General features: G+C 47.4%; 1 protein-coding gene across 1 annotated transcript; it reads right to left on the minus strand.

Moving 5' to 3' along the window:
- Positions 1-3,259: 3,259 nt before the first annotated feature.
- Positions 3,260-15,191, minus strand: SLC3A2 (solute carrier family 3 member 2). The gene is made up of 10 exons (XM_048512310.1): positions 15,001-15,191; positions 13,862-14,320; positions 9,703-9,876; positions 9,477-9,577; positions 8,380-8,451; positions 8,063-8,127; positions 6,647-6,836; positions 6,218-6,349; positions 5,069-5,194; positions 3,260-4,135 (listed from the first exon to the last, which is right to left on the minus strand). The coding sequence occupies exons 2-10, from the start codon at positions 14,310-14,312 to the stop codon at positions 3,788-3,790; spliced, it is 1,659 nt and encodes a 552-aa protein (XP_048368267.1). The 5' UTR covers positions 14,313-14,320; positions 15,001-15,191; the 3' UTR covers positions 3,260-3,787.
- Positions 15,192-24,208: the final 9,017 nt, after the last annotated feature.

The following is a 24,208-nucleotide window of genomic DNA, read 5'->3' on the forward strand; positions in this document are numbered from 1 at the left end:
GGGCCGACTGGAAAAGAGAAGTAGGTTAAGCCTAGGGAGGGGGAAACCTTAAACTGAGGAAAAATCTGTCTGCTTTTTCACATTTAAAGGGGAGGTTGGAATTAAAGGGGAAACAGCAGGAAGGAGCAGGGGGGGCGGGGGGGGGTTTGACCATTTTTTAAAGGGAATGATCAGGTGTGAAAATGTGAAGGTTGAATTTGAAATATTCAGGTCCTTAGAAGAGTTGATCTTCGGAAAATGTTTGAAAATAAATTCTTTTATACAGGGCAGATCAAGTCCCAGGAAGATCTTAAGTGACATTAAGATCACTAAAGAAAACTAAAGGTAGCCGGCCACAGGACTCTTGGAATTGATCAGAAGACTGCTATAACAGAAATAATGTGTGGTGGCGAACTTTTGGCACTCCAGATGTTATGGACTACAATTCCCATCAGCCCCTGCCAGCCCTGCCATTGTAGTCCATAACATCTGGAGTGCCAAAGGTTCGCCACCACCCATAATTTGTTATTGGTGGGAGTTTTGTTTGTTTTTTAGCAGTCATGATGTAGCAATCTTGATTTCTAACACTATGTTATTATTTCTATGCAAGTCTTAATGTTTTACACAAAAGTAAATTCTTTTATCCAATAGGGCTGGGTAAAGAATTTACTTCTGTGTAAAAAAAATTATTTAAGACTGCATGGGTAATGGCGCTTTTGTAGTGTTAAGTCCCAGGGGTTTGCTCATCATGACCTTTAAAAAGTAAACAAGCACCGTTCAGTAGCAAGGTATACGCGCAAACCTAAGAAGTATTCAAATCTCACTATAATAGATTGGTAGAATCTGTAGTTTTCAGATAAATTAGGGATCCGCATACATCTTATCAGTGCTCTACCAGCATGGCCAATTGGCCATGCTGACAGAGGCTGATGGGAATTGTAGTTCCTGAACATCTGGAGAGCCGCAGGTTCCCTACCCCTGGTGTAGATGGACACTGTATTTGGGAGCAATTGGGAGGAACAACACACCAAGTGAAAATGGGATAAAAAAATAAATAGAACTATTCAAAGCCATCAAAATCTTAGCAACCAATATGCCAACAAATATGGAAGAAGACATGGGTCACAGACTAGAAATAATCTATCTATATTCCAGTTCCAAAAAAGGAGACATCAAAGACTGTAGCAACTGTCAGTCCCATCATATTAATTTCTCATGTAAGTAAAACTATTCTCAAAATCTTACAACAAAAAAATACTACCATTTGTGGAAAGAGAAATGTCAAGAGATTCAAGCTGAATTCTGAAAGGGAGCAGGTAGTAGAAAGCATATTGCAGGTTTGTGTTGGTTAATGGAGCATACAAGAGAATTTCAGAAGAAAATCAGCTTGTGTTTTATGGATTATAAGGACGTTTGTGACTATGTGGATTATGGAAAGCTATGCTGGGTTTTGAAAGAAATGGATGTACCGCAACATCTGATTGTTTTGATGCACAGTCTGTACTCTGGATAAGAGGCTACTGTTAGGACAGAATATGGAGGAACGGAATTGTTTCCAGTTGGCAAAGGTGTCAGACAAGGATGTATTTTATCTTCCTGTTCAGTGTACATGTAGAACATATAATAAAGAAAGATGGATTATAGTGAAAATTGGTGGAAAGAACTTCAACAATCTGTGATAGGCAGATTACTCATTATTAGCAGAAAATAGTGAAGACCTGAACTGACTCCTAATGGAAAGTTAAAGCAGAAGGGGCGGAGCGAGGGGGAACTCCGCCCAGGGCACATGTGCCCCTGCTGCCCGGAACGCCACGCCCCCTCCACGGCCCAGCATGGCACCGCCCGAGGCATCACGCCTCCCCCCCCCCATTGGTCTACGTCACTGCAAAGCACAATTACAGTTGAACATCAAGAAGACAAAAGGAATAAACACTGGAGAATTACACAACTGACAATGGAATAGTTAAGGCTTTCTGTTCCTTGGCTCCATCATCAACCAAAAGGGAAACTGAAATCAAGAAATCAGAAGGGGGTTGAGACTGTGAAGAGCAGCCATGAAGATAAGATTCTTAAGTATAAGGATGTATCTCAGGCAACCAAGATCAAGTTAATTCATGCCATAGTATTCCTTATTATGTATGGGTGTAAACGTTGGGCAATGAAGCAAGCTGAAAGGAAGAAGAGTTTGGATTTAAACTTCCCATCCTTTCTCTCCTGTAAGGAGTCTCAAAGTGGCTTACGAACTGCTTCCCTTCCTCTCCGCATAACGGATACCTTGTGAGGTAGGTGGGGCTGAGAGAGTTCTCAGAAAACTGTGACTAGCCCAAGGTCACCCAGCAGGTTTCATGAATTGGAAACAAATCCAGTTCACCAGATGAGAGTCCTACACTCAGGTGGGGGAGTGAGAAATCAAACCCGGTTCTCCAGATTAGAGTCCGCCGCTCTTAGGAGTTTTACGGATGCCATGGACCACCAAAAAGACAAATATGTGGGTTGTAAATCAAGTCAAGCCTGAACTCTTCCCAGAAGCTGAAAGGATTAAACTGAGGCTATCGTACTTTGTTCACATTATGAGAAGCCAACAGTCACTGGAAAAGACAATAATGCCAGGAAAAGTTGAAGGCAGCAGGAATAGAAGAAGACCCAGCAAGATATGGATTGATGCAATATTGGAATCCACCGCCCTCAGTACACATGACCTGAGCAAGGCTGTTAACGACAGGATTTTTGGAGGGCACTGAGTTGCCATAAGGCAGAAATGAGATACCATAAACTTCAGAAGTACTCAGCTCTGCCATCGGAGTAAGTGGGGTTAAGTAGGATAATGTATACATTCTTGCCTTGTGAAAGAAAAACAACTCACCAGCTCTCCCAGGTAATCCAGCAAATGCTTATTGGGCTTTCGAAGGTTTCTCCTATTAATACTTCTAGACTTTTTGGCCTACCATTACTGGCCATGCCTCCATTTATTAAAAGACCATAGATTCTCAGGCTGCGCTGCTTCCTTGCTCCGTCCCAAATTCCACACTGTGGTGCAGCAAGATCATAGAATACACACAGCTCAGGTCAGAGCACAATTCAGTCTCCCTTAAGGAGAGCTCTCTTCCATCACTCTCCAAATAACTCACACTTATTTCTAGTTAGAAGTATCCTTCCCTCTCCTATTTAGGAGATACTAAGTAGGCAGCCCAATCCAGCTACAAGGTCAAAACAGAAGGGAAGGACGAAGCCAAGAAAAGGTCTCTAAATTGTCTTAGGTTAAAAAAAAGACAACCAAAAGTCAGAAAAGCAAAGGTAAAAGTTTATTAATTTACTCCATGTCCCTCTCAAACACATTTGGAAAGAGGGATATCCGTACACGCACACACAGAGAACACTATCAGTTCCATCAAACACATAGACCTGAAAGGGAAGAGGGAGTTGTCAACTGAATAAACACCCAGGGGCTATCATCACCCTCCCAGGCCTGAGGACATGTGATACACACTAAAATAACCAAGGAATTGATCCCGAAACGATGTCCACTGGCCTTTCCCACTCTCTCTCAATCACATACACAAGCACACCTCAGCAGTAATATTTAGACCAACTCATTATGTTTAAAAGAGCATCTTTCCCCACGTACTAGCCATTCAAGGAATGTACAAAACAAAGGAGGGAGGGGAGAGAAAAGACGGTTAAGTTCAAACAGAGCGAGCATTGCTGAAGCTACACCCTTTCAACGTCTCAGCACTGCCCTGCCAGGGATAATAGCCTGAATAGTTCTTCTGCTCCCCTCCCCCCACAACAGGAGGTATCTGAAGTCAAACTAGGCCACGTAGGGGAAACTGAGCAACAGCCCTTCTGAGGGACCCAAACTGAGACCCGTCAAACTGAGCTGTTGTTTTGGCTCCCGGTCCGCGTGCGTGCTGAGCTCCACTGTGGCTTCCGAGGGCAGCATTTGGTGTGTGAGGGAGACTGTGGTGGGCTTGAGATCGAAATTGAGCACCACGAGGTAGCGCTTGTTCTGATCCCACACACGCAAGTAAGCAAAGACGCTGGGGCTGGAGGAGCTGGCCGGCCAAAAATCGCCGTGAAGAAGCGAACGCTCTTTCCCACGCAGATCGCTCAAGCCCTGGAAGAGCTTCAAGATGGAAGACTCATCCCCATTCTGTGACTGCAGAGAAATAAGCAAAAGGGAGGGAGGGAGGGGGGAGAGGCAGTTCATGTAAATAACTATTTTTAAAACATTCCAGCAGAGCAGTTCCTAGGATCTAGCAGGAAGGCCCAAGAGCCATCAAATACGTTGAAGGCCATCAACAAAAGATGGGGTAGTAATGTAATAAACAGATTAACACCAGACATTGGGCACGAGTGGGAAATGGCACTCTTTAGAGAAGGCCCGCAAGTATCCCCAGGAATGACCTTCATTAACACACAATGTTCTGCTCATGAGATTTCCTGACTGGCTTCTCCCAGAAGCAGACTTCCAGACAAAACAGATCTCTGGCCAGATTATTCAGCATGGTAATCTGAGGAGCAGAGAGCTCTTACCACTTCTCCCCTCGGGTATCTGTCAATCTAGCAAATCCATCAGGGCACTATAACCGAGTCTTTCTCTTTCAAGTGCCCGCTGTCTGGATTTTGGCACAAAACTACTCTTCCAGGTGTAATTTTTTTTTTTTACTAGAAAGAGCCTCACCCAGAATAATGACTCATTCAGAGATGCAACGGGCAGCCTCCCAATCTATGTGATTTATTTTGATGCCAGCCTTTTCTGTAAGAGCTCAAGGTGGCATACACGGCTCTCCTTCCTCCATTTTATCCTCAGAACAACTCGAGAGAATGAATGAGGCTGAGAGAAAAGCACTAGTTCAAGGCTACCTAGCAATTTTCATGACAAGGTGGGAATTTTAACCTGGCTTTCTAAATAGAGGTCACACTCCTTTGAGGAAAGAGTTTTTGGGGGCTCACTGCTCTTTGCCCGCACCAGGTGGTTCTTTCTTCACACAGCCCAAGTCATTTTAACCTTTCTCCTGCCTCCAATCTAACCTCAGCTGTTTGTTCAGCTCCCCCCCACCCCCCTCCACAGCTCACAGTTCCAACTTACCTTCACGGTGACATTGGTCTCTGAAGCACTCAGCTGCGGCACTCTGCCACTCAACTGCAGATCTTTGGAGAATCCCAAGTTTGTGGTGTCGTCCCACTGCATGTGAACAAGCGAGGATTCCGCCGGCTGGAGAGAAGAAGCCGCCAGTTAACAGGACGTGGTGTGCAAGCACTACAGCCATAAAACAGCAAGCCGCGTTCTTCCCCCAACCCCCCTAAAATAGCACACCATAGTAAGAAAAATCGCGCGCACCCCAGGGCACATTGGGCAGCTTTAAGTAGAATTTCACCCGTCTGCTAGTCAGATCCTGGGGTTCCTTGCAAAAAAGGTTAAAATCCTACATTTTTGTAAGACTGTGGGGATGCAGGGAGGGAAAAAGGGAAGACACAGATGCTTCGGACATGTCTGAAAAATGAGGCAACCCAGAAGACAGTACTTATGCTCTTTGCCTACTTCCTGTGTCTCTACAGGGGGAATCGGGGACCTCCAAAACATCCAAAACTTAATTCTTGCAACCTATGGGCTGTGGCTTCTTTTGATGAATCAATCCATCACATGATAGAGAAAAGATAGTATATATGTTTTTTAAAATATCATTTCTGAAGTCTTCTTAAGCGGGCACACAACTCTGTACATCTCTGGATTGGCCGGTGTTGAGAGCTCAGACTCTTCTGGAAGCTAGCCATGCCTTCTGGCCTAGGTGCAAACATCCCCCCTCCCAAACACCAGGTAAGGTTGCCAATTGTGGCTACTTGAACATACACTCTGCAAAAGGTCAGAGGCACTCTTGCTATGCATCCTTGAGGCAAAACAGTTTTTGAGAACCACTGCTTTCATTTTGGAATTGCATGTTTGCTGGCCTCATGTAGTTTTGTCAATAACAATAAAAAATAAGAAAACACCAGTGGCAGTTGAAGCCACTGCAACTGCACTCCCTAAAGGCAAGGAACAAACTGGCGAGAGGAGGAGACGGACAAGGCACAGGGGGAATCCTGGGAAATTTATTCAAATCCCTGCCTCCCTGATTGGTAGATTAGCAAGAACCCAGATGTTCCCTCGCTCAATGGAGAAACTATCCCTCTCGGGCTTCTTCCCGGGCACCCAAAGTATCATCAGCAACCAAGCTTTTCCTCCCGTTAGCCTGCTCACCTGTCCTGGTAGGTCCCGTAGCCCAATCTCATCCCCAAAGTCGGTGAAGGGAGTCCCTGGTAGAGTGTAGACCAGCATGTGGTACAGGCGAAGAAGGTGCTCCCCCACATATCCAACAGCGGATCTCCCCACCTACAAAAAGCACAGCCAGGGAGTTAAAAAGTGAAACAGGCACGCAGGTAGAGATTTCCGCTGGGGTGGGCAACCTCAGGCAGAGCTGAAGGCCCTCTGTCGATCCCAAAACCACTGCCACTTGCCATTCCGCCCCCCCTCCCCTTGGGGCGACAGTGAGGGGGGAGGGGGCAGACAGTGACAGCTCCCCCTCCCCACCTGCTGTGAAAGAGGGCAAGTCAGCAATCGAAAGCTGTTGCTCTCCCGCTACACAGAAATCCCACCCATCCTGCACGGACCCCCACGCCAGTGACTTACGCTCCAGCTGGGCCACTTCGCCCCAGAAGCTTGGATGTAGTTGTCGATCCTGCTGGCAGAGGTGTCGCCGTAGCCATCCTTCCCCAGCCCCTGCAGGTACTGGCTGGTCAGCAGGTCCACTGCCTCCGTCTCGTTGAGGAGGGAGAAAATGCTCTGGGGGTCCCCTCTGCGCGTCGCTGCAATCAGCACCCTGCAGGATTGAGAATTGGGGTTGTCGAATGGCTGCCACAGAGGAAGGCAGTTTGCTGTGAACATGATGGGCATAGGAGGACTGTGTCGTTACACTGCCTAGCTAAGCCTTCCCTTGCATTTAAAAAGAGAAGCGTGGTTTTACTCGATGTAATGGCTTGCAGTGCACAGAACGTGGATATGTGACTTCAGTGTGCAGCTCTGATTTGTTTATCTTGCCTTTCTCCCCAATGGAGACCCCAAGCGTGTTCTCCTCTTTGCCATTTGATCCTCACAACAGCCCTGTGAGGTAGGTCGGTTGAGAGTGTGTGACTGGCCTAGGGATCCCCAAAGTGGCATCCACAGATGCCGTGGCACCCGACAAGTGTTTTCTGACAGTGGTGAGGCTTTCCTCCAGCAAGGCTTCTGACTGGCTGTGCAGATTTTTTGTAAAAACGGGGCTGTGGATTGAAGCTGCCTCCACAGCACAAAGATCTTCTCAGCACAAGGATCTGCACAAAGAAAGGGTTTCAACTCACCCACCCTGCCATCTTCAAAAGGTGAAATCGTCTGGGGGAGCTGCTGTTTACAGAGCAAACAGCAGCTTCTCAAGGTTGTTTCAATTCAAATAAATTATATAGAGGATGAGGCAGAAGATGAAGCCCCTCCTCCACGTGTGCCACGCTTGGAACGTGGCCCTCACAGCTTGGGAAATATGGAACCTCTGGTCTGTGTCTGATAGAAAATCCTCACAGCGTCCACAAGGTCTTAGTGACCTTTGAATTGGCCCAAAAAGTGTGCCCAGGAGGAGAATTGGAGTGCAGTAACACTTTAGAGAGCAACAAGATAGATGGGGGATCGGCTTTCGAGGCCCAAAGCTCTTTTTGTTAGGTAACAAAGATGCTTTGTTAGGTAATAAAGATGACGAAGGGAGCTTTGACTCTTGAAAGCTTATACCCTGAAAATCTTGCGGGTTTTTAAGGTGCTCCTGGACTCGAATCTAGCTATTCTACTGCAACCAACATACCCCTCTTCAGGTCTACTTCCCTCCATATTGGCCCAGGAGGTGGAATAATGTTAGGGATAGAGGTGGTAACCTTATATATCTCCAGATAAGTTATGGATTACTTCCCATCAGTTTCGCCAGCATGGCCAATTGGCCATGCTGGTAGGGACTGATGGGAATTGTAGTCCATAACATCTAGAGTGCCAAAGGTTCGCCACCACGGTTATAGGATGAGTACCTACCTAGAATGCTCATCGGTATTATGTTTCTCAGTCAGGTTCTTCCACTCGATCAACAGCTGGGTCTCCTGTGAAAGTTACATAAAGAATACAAAGCTCAACAAACACACATATCCAATTCACAACCACCACCACCACCACCGTTCTCGATACCCACTCATAACCTCCACACATACACAAACACCAAAAGCCAATATAGCTAATGAAATAACTTTGTTCCTGGGTGCTAAGTTGCTTTACTGCTGCCACCCCAAAACCCACAAAGGATCATTGAGGGAACAGAGATCTGGAAGCCAGCCTGGGGCAGGCTCACCACGTACGTTGATTATATGCTCGACGCTTCCGATCTGGATCCCAGATACACCTTTCTGCAGCCAGAAGTCTATCGCCTCCTGGAAATAAGAGAGCAAAAACAAGACCGTGCCAGAAATTAGTCCACAACATGCCTCCAGGAATCCTCATTTTGGCTGTGCAGGGGGACTGCTCCCTATCAGCTGCAACCTGACCCTTGATGAATTATCTTATTTCTGTTAGAAAGAATGCAAAGCACTGCATTACAGGGAACAGTCGCAGCTTAAGAGATTTCCTGATTCAGATCTCGCTTCATCTGTGAACCTCACTGCAGGGGCTCCAGCACGAGAACCTCACCTACTAGCCCACAGAGTTACTGTCAGAATAAATAAAGGTAGGGGTGGGATCAGGAATCCCATTGATGCCACCATCTGCCCTTTTGGAAAGAGTGATGGTGTGTGTATGTATACAAAGTAACAGAATTTTAATTTTATTTTCCATATTGAAGAAACAGATTTCTATTTAATACATGGCAGAGGGGTTATTTGTTATTGTGAGATGACTACTGTCTGCACAGTTTGTTCATTTAGATGTTTATACCTTGCTTTTCTCCCCAACAGGGACCCAAAGTTTAAATCTGGGTGGGGGACTTGGGCCAGTCACACATTGCCAGTGTAATCTACCCCACAGGGTCGTTGTAAGGACAAAACAAAGGAGAGGAGAATGATGTAAGCCATTTTGGTTCCCCACTGGGAGAAAGTATGGTCATAGATAAAGGAGATAAATGATAGTAAAGGTAAGTTAGGTGGAGAGAGAGAAGCTGGCTTGCAGGTTGCCCAAGGGCCTTTCATGGCAGAATAAGAATTCAAACCTGGGTCTCTCAGGTCCTCTCTAAGTTGCACACAAAGCAGGCTGCTTTTGATATACAAGAATTTCCCCTGTTCTTACAACCTTAGCAGCTATCTGATGCTCAGAAATTGAACAAGGTCCTGGCACAGTGACGGGGTAGAAAGGGCACGTCACCTGCCTTGTTCCTACAAATCAAGCAGCTGCTAAAAACTTGAGGCCAACATCCCTCCTAAATTGTCTCTTGTTTTCCTCAAAGACTTCCTCCACCTCTGCTCACCTTCATTTTGTCCTGGAATGTATTGCTGGTGAGAATCTCAGGACTGAACCAAGGAGACTGGCTTCTATAGTTGGGCGTCAAATCCAAGACTACTTTGAGGCCTGAAAAAGAAGCGAGCCATGTCCAGTGTTAGACCGCTGACAACTGAAAACACTGCAGAGTCTGGGCAACAGTCCATCATGAAGAGGAGACTCCCCACTCCCGCCCCTATGCCGTAGATCCTTACCCTTTTTCTTTGCAGCCTGAAGCACTTCCTGGAACTCCAGAACTGTACCAAATTTGGGATCGATGGCTTGGAGGTTTGTCCCAGCCAGATCGTCTTTGAGGTTCACGTGGAGTGGGCCGATCACCAATCCTTTCACCTTGAGAGAGTTTAGATAATCCATCCGCTCCTTCAGGCCTGCAGAGGTGAGAGGGCAAAAAGGAAAAAGGGTCAGGCCAGGCTGCTCAGACATTTGTGCTCTTCCGTTGATTCCGTAGGATCGGGGACCAAAATCCACCTCTGCTGTCAATAACTGAGGGCATATCTCCAATGCATAACAGCTTAGCTTGCAAGATTATTGTGCAAGCGAGCACAATAAAGATTGTAAATTAAAAGGGCTCTTAGAATGATACGGTGTACAGTTCCGTGCCTTTCTCATGGAAACCAGGCCAATTCTTCTGCTGTTCCCAAGATAAGATGAAGGGCTTGAGATTCCCACCTTTGCATTTCAAAGCAACCTGACTTGCCTTTGCATTTCAAAGTAACCTGACTTAACCTTTGCATTTCAAAGCAATCTGACTTAACTGCAATGTCAGATGGGAGGGGGGGAAATCTTGCTCGTTTTTGAGAATAATCTTTTGGATAATGTTCTTGATTGGATTATACTGGTCAAGGGGTCAGTGGTCCAGTTTCCTGTAAAGGTAGCCTATATCTACCTGGCACAGTTTATTTCCGGAACATGGCCCAGTAACATAATCAGGACCTATAATGGGCCAGAGAGATCTTTCTGCTTCTCCTACCTGCTGTTTTGGTACTTATGCTGTTCTTAAGATCTTGTAACCTGCTTGTAAGTAAATATACGATAGGAAGCTACATTTTGATATTTTATTGCTTGTCCTTTGCCTTATGCCTAAGCCTTGTCTTTAATCTATTCAGCAAAGCCTGTAGCCTTTATCAACGTGTACTATTGCATGTGTGAGAGTCCTAAGCCAGTTTTGGTCAGAAGGGGCTGCTGTGGGTATTCCAGGCTGTTTGGCCCACATATATGGCTGTCATCTTCAGAGGCATGTCATGGAACAGTAATATACCTCTGAAGATGCCAGCCATAGATGTGGAGCTAAAACTATCAGACCATGGCCACAGAGCTCAGAAAACCCAGTTAATTTCGGCTGTGGAAGCCTTTGACCACATATATCAGAAGGAGATTTATCCCGGAACTGGGGACAGGGGAACCAAATCATCCTCACAAGGATGTGGTAGGTCAGACCCCACCCCCCACCCACATCCTCAACACACTAGAAGGATTCCCTTCTCTCCAAACCAGGAAGGAATCTTCTCCCTTCTGAGATCACAGCCTTGTATGTAACAGCAAGCACCATCTAAGGAGAGGCATTCCTTCTTTCCATCATACACTGGAGGGAATGTATCTTCGTATATACAATAATAGAAGTCATCTTAAAAAGAGGCTTTCCCCTCTAAAATTATGCTTGCTCTCTGCAGTTTTTATAACTACTACTTTTTAAATTGTAAAGAAATCCTGTTCCCCGTTACACTGGAGATGCCTTTTATTAAAAGGCTTTAAATCAACTGAGTATTGAACATTTCTAACACACATGTCCCATACAGGAAATAGTCTCCAACACTAAGGGAAGAGGTTTGTGACTGTTGTGTGAAATTAGCAATTACACTTCACAATCCCAAATTTGGGGGCGTATGACCCTAACATCCTGAACCTCCAGAACTTCTCCAGAGCCTGAAAAGTCTTGAGTGCAAATCTCACTGCAGGCCTGCTGAACATACCACTGTCTTCCAACATCGGAATCACACTTGCCAACCTTCTCCAAATAATAATGGTGCCTTACCTTATGGGGTTGTAGGAAGTGCTCATATGGAGGCATTCGAAACCTACTGGATGCCATTGAGTACTATATAAAGGCTGTTTTTAAGACGTGACCCAGGGCTCACATAGACGCACACAAAGCTGCCTTGTGTACTAGAGAGCCAGCATGGTGTAGTGATTAAGAGCAGGTACACTCTAATCTGGAGAACTGGGTTTGATTCCCTGTTCTGCCAATTGAGCAGTGGAGGCATATCTAGTGAGCCAGATTAGCTTGTGCACTCCAACACACGCCAGCTGGGTGACCTTGGGCTAGGTCACAGTTCTTCGTAGCTCTCTCAGTCCCACCTACCTCACAGGGTGTTTGTTGTGAGGGGGGAAGGGCAAGGAGATTGTAAGCCCCTTTGAGTCTCCTTACAGGAAAGAAAGGGGGGGATAGAAATCCAAACTCCTCTTCTTCTAAATCAGACCATCAAAGCCAGTATTGTCTCCTCAGACTGGCAGCCACTCTCCAGGGTCCTAGAAAGAGAAGTTTCACATCTCCTAGCCTTTTAGCTAGAGATGCTGCGAGCTGATCCTGGAAAGTTCTGGATTCAATGCAGAGGCTCTTCCACTGAGCCACAGCACCTCCCTCCCTCCCACTTGGCTCCTTATTCTTGCTTCCATTTGCACCCCTCCCTGACACAGTGCTGTGCGCCACTTCCACACGCAGCTAGCAGCTCTGGGGCTCCCTGAAAAACCCTGGTCTTGCATAGCAAAACCTCATCACACAGAGGAAGGCAATCTGCAGCAGAGACCTGCTTTGGCAACTCAGTGCAAGAGATGCTTAGGATCCACCATCAAGTTTCTACCCCTTAAGAGTGCCTAAAGAGGTTGGAAATATGGATAATGAGGTTTCAGAAGAGCAAAGTGGTTGCACTGGAAAATAATGCACGATCTATTTTAGTCCTACTTCTTGACTTGAGCGTTTCCCTCCCCTGACCCAGTTTTGGGGAGGATTTGAACCTCCAGGAGTTCTTCTGCCTTGTTACATGGCAGATTTAATAAGCAAGAAAAGGCGAAAAGGTTGTCCCCATGTAACGATGGCTCAGTTGAATCTCTGGCCCACCAATTACTTCACTGTCTCAGATTCAAGGAAATCAGATCCAAGCATGTGAATCTCACTCCCTTACATTTACCCTTTCTCCCCGATTTAATTAGATTACACTACTTGTTGAACAACCCTGATCCTTCTCTCTGTATGATAGTGGCAGATTTTCTTCTAGAAATTACTAAATGCCAGTAGATTTCCTTCGTCCTATCATGTATATCCTGTATTGTATATGCTTTTAAATCTGTTTTTATTATTGTTGTACTGCTTTATGCCAATAAAAGCTTGCTATCACCTCCAGGAGTTTAGAGCCTAAAAGTCCCAGAGAAGCCTCATTGTGATCTTTACAATACCAGGAAGTTCCCCCCCCCCCCCATACTTCATGCCCTGTGATCAGCAATCCTCCCAAGCATCAACACTTCTGAGCCTAAAGGCAGCTGGGAAAAATGCTTAGTCAAGGTACGGTTTCGTAAGAGAGGACATGAATTTCGGCCCCTTGGCCACGTGGGAATGGAGGAGAAAGGAAGGAAAAAAGGGAGGGGGGACCGGCAGATCTGAAAGCAAGAGAGGAAGGAATGGAGCCTTTTACCCAGCAGGCCCCTGAGCTGAGTCAGCTTTTCGCTGACGTCAGGCACTGATGAAACAATGGCCGGCCCTTGCACTGAGCAGGAAAGGAGAGAGCTGGATAGAACCGGCTGGCTCGGCGGCGTGGGGAAGTCTGGCTGGCAGCATTTCTTTTGCACCAGTTGAGGGGGGAGGGAGGAAGAGGAGGGAGGCAGCTGCTAATCACATGGATCCAAAGCACTGCTGAGTACAGGGGAAAAAACAGCCAAGCAAGGGGGGTTTGCTCGTCACCTGGCTCAGAGGCCGTGTTTACCCATACATCTTCTCTTTCAGCCTCATTATCAGCTCACCGTGAACTTGGCCAGCTCTTCGAGGGTCTAATTTTAAAAACAGGGCGGGTGGCGGGGGGACAGAAGTCAGGTCTCTAAAGTTCCTACTTAAAGCAGATCAGTCACTGCCTCTGAAGGTAGGATTCCCCCCCACCCCCTTTCCTCTCCTCAGTTCAAGGCACAGGGCAGCGACAGCTAGGGAGATTTTCGAGTTGCATTCAGAGTTGCGAGCAAAGGACAAAGGGGAGCAGTTACTCTGGGTTCATTAACCCCAGAGAGAAAATCTGGGACCAATTACCCACACCAAGCCAGCTCACTGGCTGACCTGGATTTTCACCCCCCTCCCACACAGCGGGGGCTCACCTGTCAAGTCCCCCTCGCCGTCCGCGTTGGAGTCTTGGAACCTTTCCGTGGGCTGGATGCGATAGATGCCCCCTCTCTGCCACCACTTCTGCTGGGGCAGGTCCTTGCAGCGGGGCGCTTGGACGATGATGACGATGGCCCCCGCCAGCATGCCCAGCCAGCCCAGCCAGAAGAGGATCAGGAGCGCCCAGCGAGTGCGCACCCAGGCGGGAGTGCCGGCCACCTGCAGCAGCTCCTCCTTGGACAGGCCGGTGAACTTGGCGGCCATCTCGCCCTCTTCCTCGTCCTCAGCCACCTTCACCTTCACCACCCCGTTCTTCTCGCTCAGGCTGCCCGGGGAACCAGCCATGGGGACAGAGGCGTTCATGGGCTGTTTCTCAGTATCCAAGTCGCTCAGCTCCACATCCTTCAGGTCCAGTTCAGTGTTCTGAGTTACACCTTGGGAACTCATGGTGCCGCCTGGGAGAAAAGGATGAAGAATGTTGCCCAGAGTCTGAGAAGAAAGGAAGGAGGTAGAGGAGAGAAGCCGGCGTACCCAGTTGGCACAAGCATGCCTTTCCTCTGTGCCCCCTTGCCAGGGCTTAATTTAATAGATTCTCTCGTTAAAAACCTGGCGAAACCATCTTTCCCTGGCCCCTGAGTCAGCTCAAAGGCGAGGCTTGGAAAGACATTATTTCGATCCCAGAGCTCAGTGGGGTACCACGCCAGGAAGTCCACCTTCCAAAGCAGTCCTCTCCCCCAGGAGATCTGGTCTGGAGATCAGTGGTAGTTACGGGAAATCTCCAGGCCACACCGGGAGATTGGCAACCCTACAAAAACTGGTGTCTCAAGTCAAGTTTTCTAATCCCATGGGGCGCAGCCTCATCTTTTTAGCACACACACATCTTCCAAACCAAGAGCAACTCCCTTCTGGATATGAAACCACCCCGACTCGCCACCGAACCCACAGCGCCAGGTCTTGCACCATTCCGTGAGATTGCCCACCTTTTCTCAATTCATACCTCGCCTAAAACCCGAGTCAAATCCGGAAACCAGGCAGAACCAAACGTTGAGCCGTGTGAGTTTTATCCAGGTAAATACCCTGCCCTCTCCCAGGGATGGCAGCCATGCCGCCCACCTCCAAGACTGGGACCTCTTACCCTTTTGGCTTTACGCTCTTCGGTGCGCACTGAGTAGAGAGGTGGTTTACTCAGGACGTAAACGGTGTGTATGCAATAGGAGGGTCGCGCGGGCTACGTTCAGCCTGTACCCGGTACCCGGCGCCACGCGCTCCGCTGCTCCCGATTCGCTTGTAATCCGGTTCGATCCGATTTGAGCAGAGCTCGCCGGCCGGCAGTTCATGTAGGGCAGCTTTCTCCGCCCCGTTCCGCCCCTCCGGCTCCGGTTTAAGGTGGAACCAGCCGGATTACCTCGCCTCACCCTGCTGAGTGCTGAATTTGCGCGAAGCGTTTGGAAAAAAACACATTTTGGTGTTTGGACCGGATCAAAAATCCATCTAATGCGGTTTTCTGTCTGCAAGAGTTCAGAAAGATATGACAGCCCTCTCGTTGTTTGTCAACAAGGTTTGGTATTGCAGGTAGCCTGCCCCTGTACATGAAGGTTCTGTCTTTCGTAGCCGATGAAAATGCCTAATAATAGATTTACTGGCGCAGCCATCTACTTCCACAGCAAACAGCCTGGCACCTTTGGAAACTCATAAACTACCAAGGTCATCCTCATTTGCTCCATTCCCCACTGTCAGAGGTAGACTGGCTCTGGCTACATAGGCTCTGTAGCTGCGGACAGTCATGAGCACTGAACTGCATATGCTTTTTTCAAATAAGCAGTTGCTACAACCGCATCTTCTCGTGGCAGTGAGTTCCATAAGTTAGGGAGTCAGACCCCTACCTCCCAAAATTCCCCTATGGTGGAATGAAAGAGGCCTCTTGGCACCTGAGGCAGAAAACTCAAATGGCAATATCAAGGGACATGATCCTGTACTTTCTGATTTCCACTTGATTAACACACATTTAAAGGGAAAATAGGGTTGTCAAACTCCAGGTTGGGCCCGGAGATCTCCTGGAACTTCCAGGCTGAAATTACAACTGATCGCCAGACTACAAAGATAAACTCCTCTGGAGAAAATGGATGGCAGACCCAATGGCATTATACCAGTGGATCTCAACCTTCCTAAAGCCACGACTCTTTAATACAGTTCCTCATGTTGTGGTGACCCCCAACACTAACATTTATCCATTTTACAGATGGAGAACACTGATGCAGGAAGTCTTAGGCAACCTCTGTGAAAGGGTCATTCGACCTCCAAAGGGGTCGCGACCCCCAGGTTGAGAACCACTGCACTACACCATGCTGAGATCCGTCCCCTCCACAAACTCCCCCCCCCCCCAAATCTCCAGAAAGTTGCCAATCTGGAGCTGGCTGGTTATGCTGTTGTTATGTTGCTCAGCGTACCAGTAGTTGGGCTGCAAGATTTTAATGGTCCTAGGAAAAAAATTAAGTCAACCCCTTCTGCCAACGATTAACTCCCCTGGTGGGCTGCAAAAGAGAATGTAGTCGATCTGGCTGATGATGTTTCAGAAAGATATATCTGGAAAAAACTAGGCCCAAGGAATAAAAAGGCATGGCAGATGTCTGAACATCCAGAGAAAGAAAAAAAAGAGGCTCACGGGCTAAAATGACATGCAAGAATTGAGGGTCAGCATCCCGTGCGTCACTAATGAAGGCACACAACAGAATTCTTGCGGGGGGCGGGGGGGGGGGGAGACTGTTCACATGAACACATGGAGCCACCTTATGCTGAATAAGACCATTGCTTCATCAAGCTCAATATTGTCTGCCCAGGCAAGCAACAGCTCTCTGGGTCTCAGGATGAGGTCTTCCACATCACGTACTACTACTGATCTTTCTTGAAACACAACAAAACAGGAGGTACTATTTACTGGACCTGAGACCTGCCAATGAGATGTTCTACCACAGAGCCATAGCCCCTCTCCTCTGTGACTCCCCCCTATGATTACAGCTGATGGGGGCTTCCAAGGCGGACTTCAACAATCAGGAAGTTATGGTTGCCAACTCCGTGATAGGAAATTCCTATGAATTTGGGGATGGATCCTGTGGAGGGTGGGGGTTTGGGGAAGAGTGGGACATCAGGATATAATGCAGTGGTTCCCAATTCTTAGTCTAATCTGTTTTATTTGTTTTGTTAAATTTAATACCCCATCCTTTCCCAGTCAAAGCTGGGCTCAGAGCAGCTTACACACATAATTTAATGACATCAAATTCATAAAATCGGTTTTTAATAACAATAACACACAACATTAAAATGTTAATATACAAAATTCGTTATTGATGGCGATTCATTAGGTGTTGGTAGGGCCCTTGTACAGCCTAAAATTCATCATCATCCCTGCCCCATTGCATATCCAATCATTAATTATTAGGACGGGGAAGGGGGGGGAGGTTGGGAGGCCAGCAAGGCGGAACAGACCCATGGCTGCCTCAACCAAAGGCCCTGTGGAACATTTCCATCTTGCAGGCTCTGGAACTGGTTAAGATCCCACTAGGCCCTGATGTGTTGATTTTTATCCCACCCTTTCCTGACCAAAGCCAGGCCCACTGATACCTTTCCTTGTGCCAACCAGGTGTTTTTGGAAGCAGGAGGGGCTCCTGTCCAGCAAGGATTCTGATTAGCTGTGCAACTTAAAATAATTGGCTTTAGTGGCAGTTACCACTATAGTGTTGGTTTTATCATTTCCCACCATTCTTTCCCTGTGTTTTTTAAAAGTACCTTTTTTGTGCCCTGCACTTGGACTCCCATTGTGTGCGTCTCTGCCTCTTGTGGCAGCCATTTTGTGGTTGGCTCTGCCTCCCATGAGGGCCATGTTGTGGTTGCAGCTTGAACCTTGTACCTGAGTTCCAAATGTGCCTACAAGCTCCAAAAGTTTGGGACTCTTGGTGTAATGCCATAGAATCCATCCTCCCAAAGCAGCCGTTTTCTCCTAGGGGAAATAGTCTTTGTAGTCAGGAGATCAGAGAGCCAGCATAGTGTATTGGTTATGGTGTCGGACAAAGGCCTCGGAAACCCTGGTTCAAATTCCCACTGTGGAAGGTTGCTGGGTGACTCTGGGCCAGTTACACAGAGTCTCAGCCCTGACCCTAGCTAATATTTGGATGAGAGACCTCCAAGGGATACCAGGGTCATGACACAGAGGTGGAAATGGCAAACCACCTCAAAAGGTCTCTTGCCTTGAAAACCCTAAGGGGTTGCCATAAATCAGCTGTGACTTGACAGGAACAAAAAGAGGGACAGTCAAGAGATCAGATGCAAGTCTGGAAGATCTTCAGGTTGACAATTTTAGGCAGATCCTGCCATGTCCCCTTCCCCATCTACCCCAACTCCGTAGCTAGGTTTTGTTCTCAATTAAGTCACCTCAGATGCCTCAGACCTTCCTCTTGAATAAGGAGTTTCAGCCCCTTGACTTTATATCTCACTGCTTTTCTGATCTAATTTCAGCTCCATGAGAGAATTGTCATCCAAAAGGCCACTGTTGAGGGCCTTTGTGAGGGGATCAAAGAGAACAGACATCCGTCTGGGACAATTACAAGAAGCGGTAGAGTGTTCCTTGCCTTAAACCAGTTCCTTTCATGTGCAAACAATGCAGCTTTTGTCCGGGCATGAAAACCTGTAAGGTTTGGTAGAGAATACTGGAAGGGAGTTACATGCAGGTACACTCCTGGGATCCTACAATTATCTAGGAACAAGTCTGGAATGGTGGAGTCCACTCTACCGCTTCCATTTTGTTGTATGTATAACTCTAGCCCTGGAGGAGGAAAGGATAGCGGAGCCAGAAGTGATTTTATTCCACTTCTGGTCTTATTTTGAATAAAGATGGAACAATGCTTTATTTCTGTACAAGTTAGGTAGGAACAAACTGTATTAGATAGAAAGTAGGAATTATAGCTATCTTTTGTATTTGCGTCTGCATGGAACCTCCTTGGCTCAAGGCAGGAGTCCACCCCTGATCCACCTGGGCACGTCCCTTTCATTTGTAAAAACCCTGAATGGACGCAGACAAAAGGACCCCGGAAGAAGCGCCTCAATCTGCCTAATCCCACCAGCAGGCAGATAAGGGTGCCATCATCATTAAGTTTCGTTTCCTGACCCCAAGCACCCAAAGGACTCTTTTGTGTTCTTCCCGCCAGTGCGTCATCGCCTCGCCCTGCCTTTGCCGCGAAATTCAAGAAGGGACTGCCCACTGGATTCTAATTGGTTCCTATGTACCTGTAGATGTATGATTGGTTGTCATGTACTTTGTGAATGAATGGTTGTAGGCTGTCCTGTATTCTCCCGGACTACCGGCGGGAGAAAGTGTATTTAAGATGTTGTAAAGCTGCTAGGCAGCGCAGTTGCCGTGGTGTGGAGGTGCTGACATGTAGGTCAGCATCTCAATAAAACCTTTCATTATTTTACTATACTCGCTGTGTTGGGTCCCGTTTCTGTTCCCCTGCGCTGCCAAGAGCTGGTTGGTCTGGATTTATTAAAAGTTACCAGGCAGCGCGGTAACAGAAACACAGATCCTGTCATTCAACTTAGGCCTAGTTCTCCCTGAAGCAGTACATCTATTTGTAGCCATATTCCTTTAGACTGCAGGTGGGTCTCAGAAGGCTAGACCTTCTTTCATGAAAATCCCCTCTGCAGAGAAAGGCATCATGTCAAGGGGAAGGGTGCTAGCTTAATTTTTTTCCCTGACACTTTAGTTTTCTATGTGAGGAACTGCGTGAGGCTCATAGTCAGTATTAAGGAAACTAACTGAGCCATCTTAAGCAAAGGTACACACCCTTCTAAGTCCACTGAAGATACAGATTACTGGGCACATATACCCAATGATCCACAAAAGCAATAGCTTTTGTATTGTAGCCTGCCTAGTGCTCAGCAGCCCCCTGTGCTTACAGTCAAAATCCAGAAGCTGACTGAACCATCCAGATCTTCCAAGTGTAGGAGTCTGACTTAGCAGGTCACCAAATGTACACTAAACTTAGTCGGCCAGCCTGGCTCAAGCGGACGCTAATTCCGCTCGACAGACGGAAAGGAAACAAGTCAGCCATTCCGACTTTGCCTCCTTAAGCTACATTGCCTGACTCAGCAAAAGCAGTAGAAGCTCCAAGCTCTGGATGACCTCCTCCCCACCCCCCCAATTTTCACTGCAAGGCTGTAAACAATTCCCAGACAAGCAAAGGCTAAGCCTAGACTTCCACGCCTCCCCTGCCACTCTCCTAAGTGGATTCTGTCCTTCCTGCCAAAACATCCCTGAGTGGATCAAAGCCTCTGCTTTGCCTGGAGGCACAGTCGTTGTGTGCCCCCCCCCTCCCCCTCGCCCACACTTGAGTTCTTCCCCCAAGCCTGTATGGTTTGGGACATTTGTGGAGGGCTGGGAGCACAGACTGGGAAAGAAGAGGAGAGTTTCCCCACACACCCAGCTGTTTGTATTTAAAACCAAAGACAATCTTTTTTATTGCGTCGGAAAACAATTTCCAGGCGGAACAATGGTGTTGTTCCCTGGGATGGTTCTTTTAGCCACTCAGAAGTTGAACCCACAAAAGAAAGCCATATTTTTCAAAAGAAAGGCCCCCTCCATGCTAAAGAAGTGTACTAGGGAGTAAATGGTTGGTCTTAATGGGAGGGATGCATTACATTTGTCCCCAGTAGTTTTCCACACTCTGAGCTGGAGGCAGGAGCGTAAAATTTTATACCCTGACTGTCCTAAATATAGGATTGCTTCATGAAATTATTCCCCGCTGTGTGCACTCATTGCCCCTACACAGTGGTGGGATCCAAAAATTTTAGTAACAGGTTCCCATGGTGGTGGGATTCAAACTGTGGCATAGCGCCAATGGGGCTGGGTGGGGCACGACGGGGGCGTGGCCGGGAATTCCGGGGGTGGGGCATTCCGGGGGCGGGGCTGTGGCAAGGATGCAGCCGCTGCGCCGGTCCTTGGGCAGGAAACGAATGCACGCAGGCGCAGGCTGCCACGCACGCCGGTGCACCTCCTGCTAGGCTGCTTCAAGTTCTGCGCGCTACTGCTGAGAGGAGGGGCGTAACTAAGGCAAAAATCACGTGGCAAAATCACCCATTAGTAACCCCCTCTCGGCACACACAAATAATTAGTAACCTACTCTTGGGAACCTGTGAGAACCTGCTGGATCCCACCTCTGCCCCTACAAATGCAGGGACATTCAGGCCCCTTCCACACATGCAACATAATGCACTTTCAATCCACTTTAAATGCACTTTGCAGCTGTCCGGAATAGCAAAATCCACTTGCAAACAGTTGTGAAAGTGGATTGGAAGTGCATTATTCTGCATGTGCGAAAGGGGCTTCACAGCGGCAACAAAGCATCCCATGCCACTGAAGGGCTTTTTGTCCATTTTTTAAAAATCCAGTGGTTGCTCCATCACCCCAGAGTAATTATACTATAGTGACATAGTTGCTACTGAATTTTCAAAAAAATATGTAGGGTTGCCAACGTTGCTACCTCAGGTGTCCAAGCATTTAAACTGATCTCCATATGACAGAAAATGGATACTCTTTTTCTAAATCCATTCTCGGTCCTTAGCACCAACCTAACTCACAGAAATCTAACTCACAGAAACACCGAGTGATGCCTCCTCGCAATTATCCTCCCCCAGGCCTGGGCAGAACACAAGTCTCAACCTGGTGAACATGCAGAAATTTCACCCAAAGCTTGGTGTGGCAGTTCTTAGTAGAAAAGTCCCCCTGATCTAACACAACCTGGTGGGCCACTGTGAGTAGCAGAGTGCTGGACTAGATGGACTCTGGTCTGATCCAGCAGGCTAGTTCTTATGTTCTTAGGTGGACATGGTATTGGGCAGCTTCCTGCGCTTCCTTCCATCCATGTCGACACGCGAGCGATGACTGACTTTCGTTGTACACCTTCCACAAAAAGAACAACATTCTCTTTCGTCTCTTAAATCCATGACTCTTAATTCAATTTTCTGTATTATCAAATCACAGCAGGCTTATGGCAACCCTGTCCAGTTTTCAAGGGAAAAGATGTTAGGGCAGTGGTGGCGAACCTTTTTGAGACCGAGTGCCCAAACTACAACCCAAAACCCACTTATTTATGGCAAAGTGCCAACCCAGCAATTTAACCTGAATACTGAGGTTTCCGTTTTAAAAAATGGTTGGCTCTGAGGTGTGTGTTACTCGGGAGTCAGCTTGGTGGTAGTTGTTGGCTTTGCTTTGAAGCAACCATGCAATTCTTCAAACAGGTGGATCATGACCCTAGGAGGGTTTACTCAAAAGCAAGCCACATTGCCAGCACATTGTCAGCTTACTCCCAGGTAAAGGATTATGCTTTAGTTCTTTGCATGAAAATCAGTGGGGTTTAACAGTGCTTAACAGGGTTACCTACACTGCTTCCCCAAAACTAGGTCTTAGGTTTAATGCTAATAATCGAGCCCAGCAGCCCAGGCCAGCCTAGATGTGTGTGTAAGGGGGGGGGCAATTTCCCCCCACATGATGAACTCTGTGCGTGCCATAGGTTCGCCACCTGTGCCATAGGTTCGCCATCACTGTGTTAGGGGGTGGTTTGCCAGGGCTGCCTCCACGTCAGGACCCTGGACTTCCTTGGTGGTCTCCCATCCAATCCAGAGACTGACCCTGCTTAGCTTTTAAGATCAGGCTAGCCCGGGTCTCTCCAGGTCAGGGCTAAATCCACACTATTGCAAAATACATCAAAACTCCAAGCAGAGGGGGATCTTGAATAATTGGATGGGGAATATATGGAAAGGTGCACTCAGTGATCCTTGTTCTGAGGCAATGTTGAAATAAAATCCCTGGCTCATTCCGCACATGCAGAATAATGCACTTTCAAACTGCTTTCAGTGCTCTTTAAAGATGTGCGAAATAGCAAAATCCACTTGCAAACAGTTGTGAAAGTGGTTTGAAAACACATTATTTTGTGTGTGCGGAAGGGGCCCCTGTTTTAAACTGCCAAAAGTTGTAGGGCAGCTCATTGCCAGGCAACCGTTCCTCTTCCAAAGCTCCTGAGCGCTACGACAGCCCCCGCTTTCTTCCAAGAACTGCCAAACCAAGCTCTGGGTGAAATTTCTGCATGTTCACCAGGTCGAGACTTGTGTTCTGCCCAGGCCTGGGAGAGGATAATTGCGAGGAGGCATCACTGGGTGTGGCACAGCTCTCAAACCAGGTAGCGGCTACATGTGCCCTTCACCTCACATGGCTTACCCAGTGGATGTGGGCCAAGTCCACAAACAGGTTCATGCAGCCACCTCCGGTAGGTTCCGAACCTTCCGGACTGGTAGATCAAGAATAACACCGTTAACACTCAGATGCCTCCTGGCCGGGGTCAGCACGGGCACACAGAACACTGCCAGATCTAAAATGCCACAAATGGGCTTTTCTGTTTTGTTGCGATAGTGACTGTGTTATCAGCTGAGCAGCGTCACTGTACCTATTTGAGCTTTGCCTCAAAATGTTACAGACCAGACCTCTGGCATTCTTAGCAGCTTTCCAAGCTCTAACATCACTATATAAAGTGACTGACTCTTGCTCCAGTCAGTCCTGGAAGCTGCAAAAACCAGGCTATGCACAGACGAGGACATCTTCCAGATGGGCTTATTGCTGCTGTTTGGGGTTCCTATCTTGGAGAAAACAGAAAAACTGTTCCGATTATGGGAACTAAAAACTAGAACTGTACTAGGGGTCTTCAACAGGGTGCTCATGGTACTATGGCATCTGCAAACACCTTTCCTCGCATGTAACATTGTTTTAGCAGCAGCTGCCTCTACTGTGTTGGTTCTACTTTCTCTCACTGCTCTTTCCCGTTGTATTTTTTTTTTTTACATTATTCCTTTTGACCTCTGCAATTGGGCTTCCTTTGTGTGTGGCTCTGCCTCTGGTCAGGAGGAGGCTATCTGGGTGATTAAGATGCATTCCTAATTCTATGCGACTGATTGGATTAACAAACCAATGCTGGTCTGAAATGTATGCAGCCTGCTATATGTAACCATTGCCACCTGTGCATTCTTTCCTTGATCTTTTCTTTATGGCTTCACACGCTGTGTAGAAAACTAGGTTTCCGTTGGCACCTCTGTCCCATGAGAAAAAAATTACATTTGTTATCTCATAGGGGCAGGAAGCCAGGTGGCTCTCTTGCTATCTGCTGCCAACCTTGGGGCCATCAAGGCTCCAAATATTTGTTTTTCACAAATTCTTGGGAAATTGGGAGGGGGTCTTCCAGTGGGGAATAAAGGGAACTGGGAATGCCATATTTGTCAGAACTGGCTTTTGCCAAGCACGGTGTTTC

This window comes from Sphaerodactylus townsendi, linkage group LG01 (assembly GCF_021028975.2).
Source record: "Sphaerodactylus townsendi isolate TG3544 linkage group LG01, MPM_Stown_v2.3, whole genome shotgun sequence".
Lineage (NCBI taxonomy): Eukaryota > Metazoa > Chordata > Lepidosauria > Squamata > Sphaerodactylidae > Sphaerodactylus > Sphaerodactylus townsendi.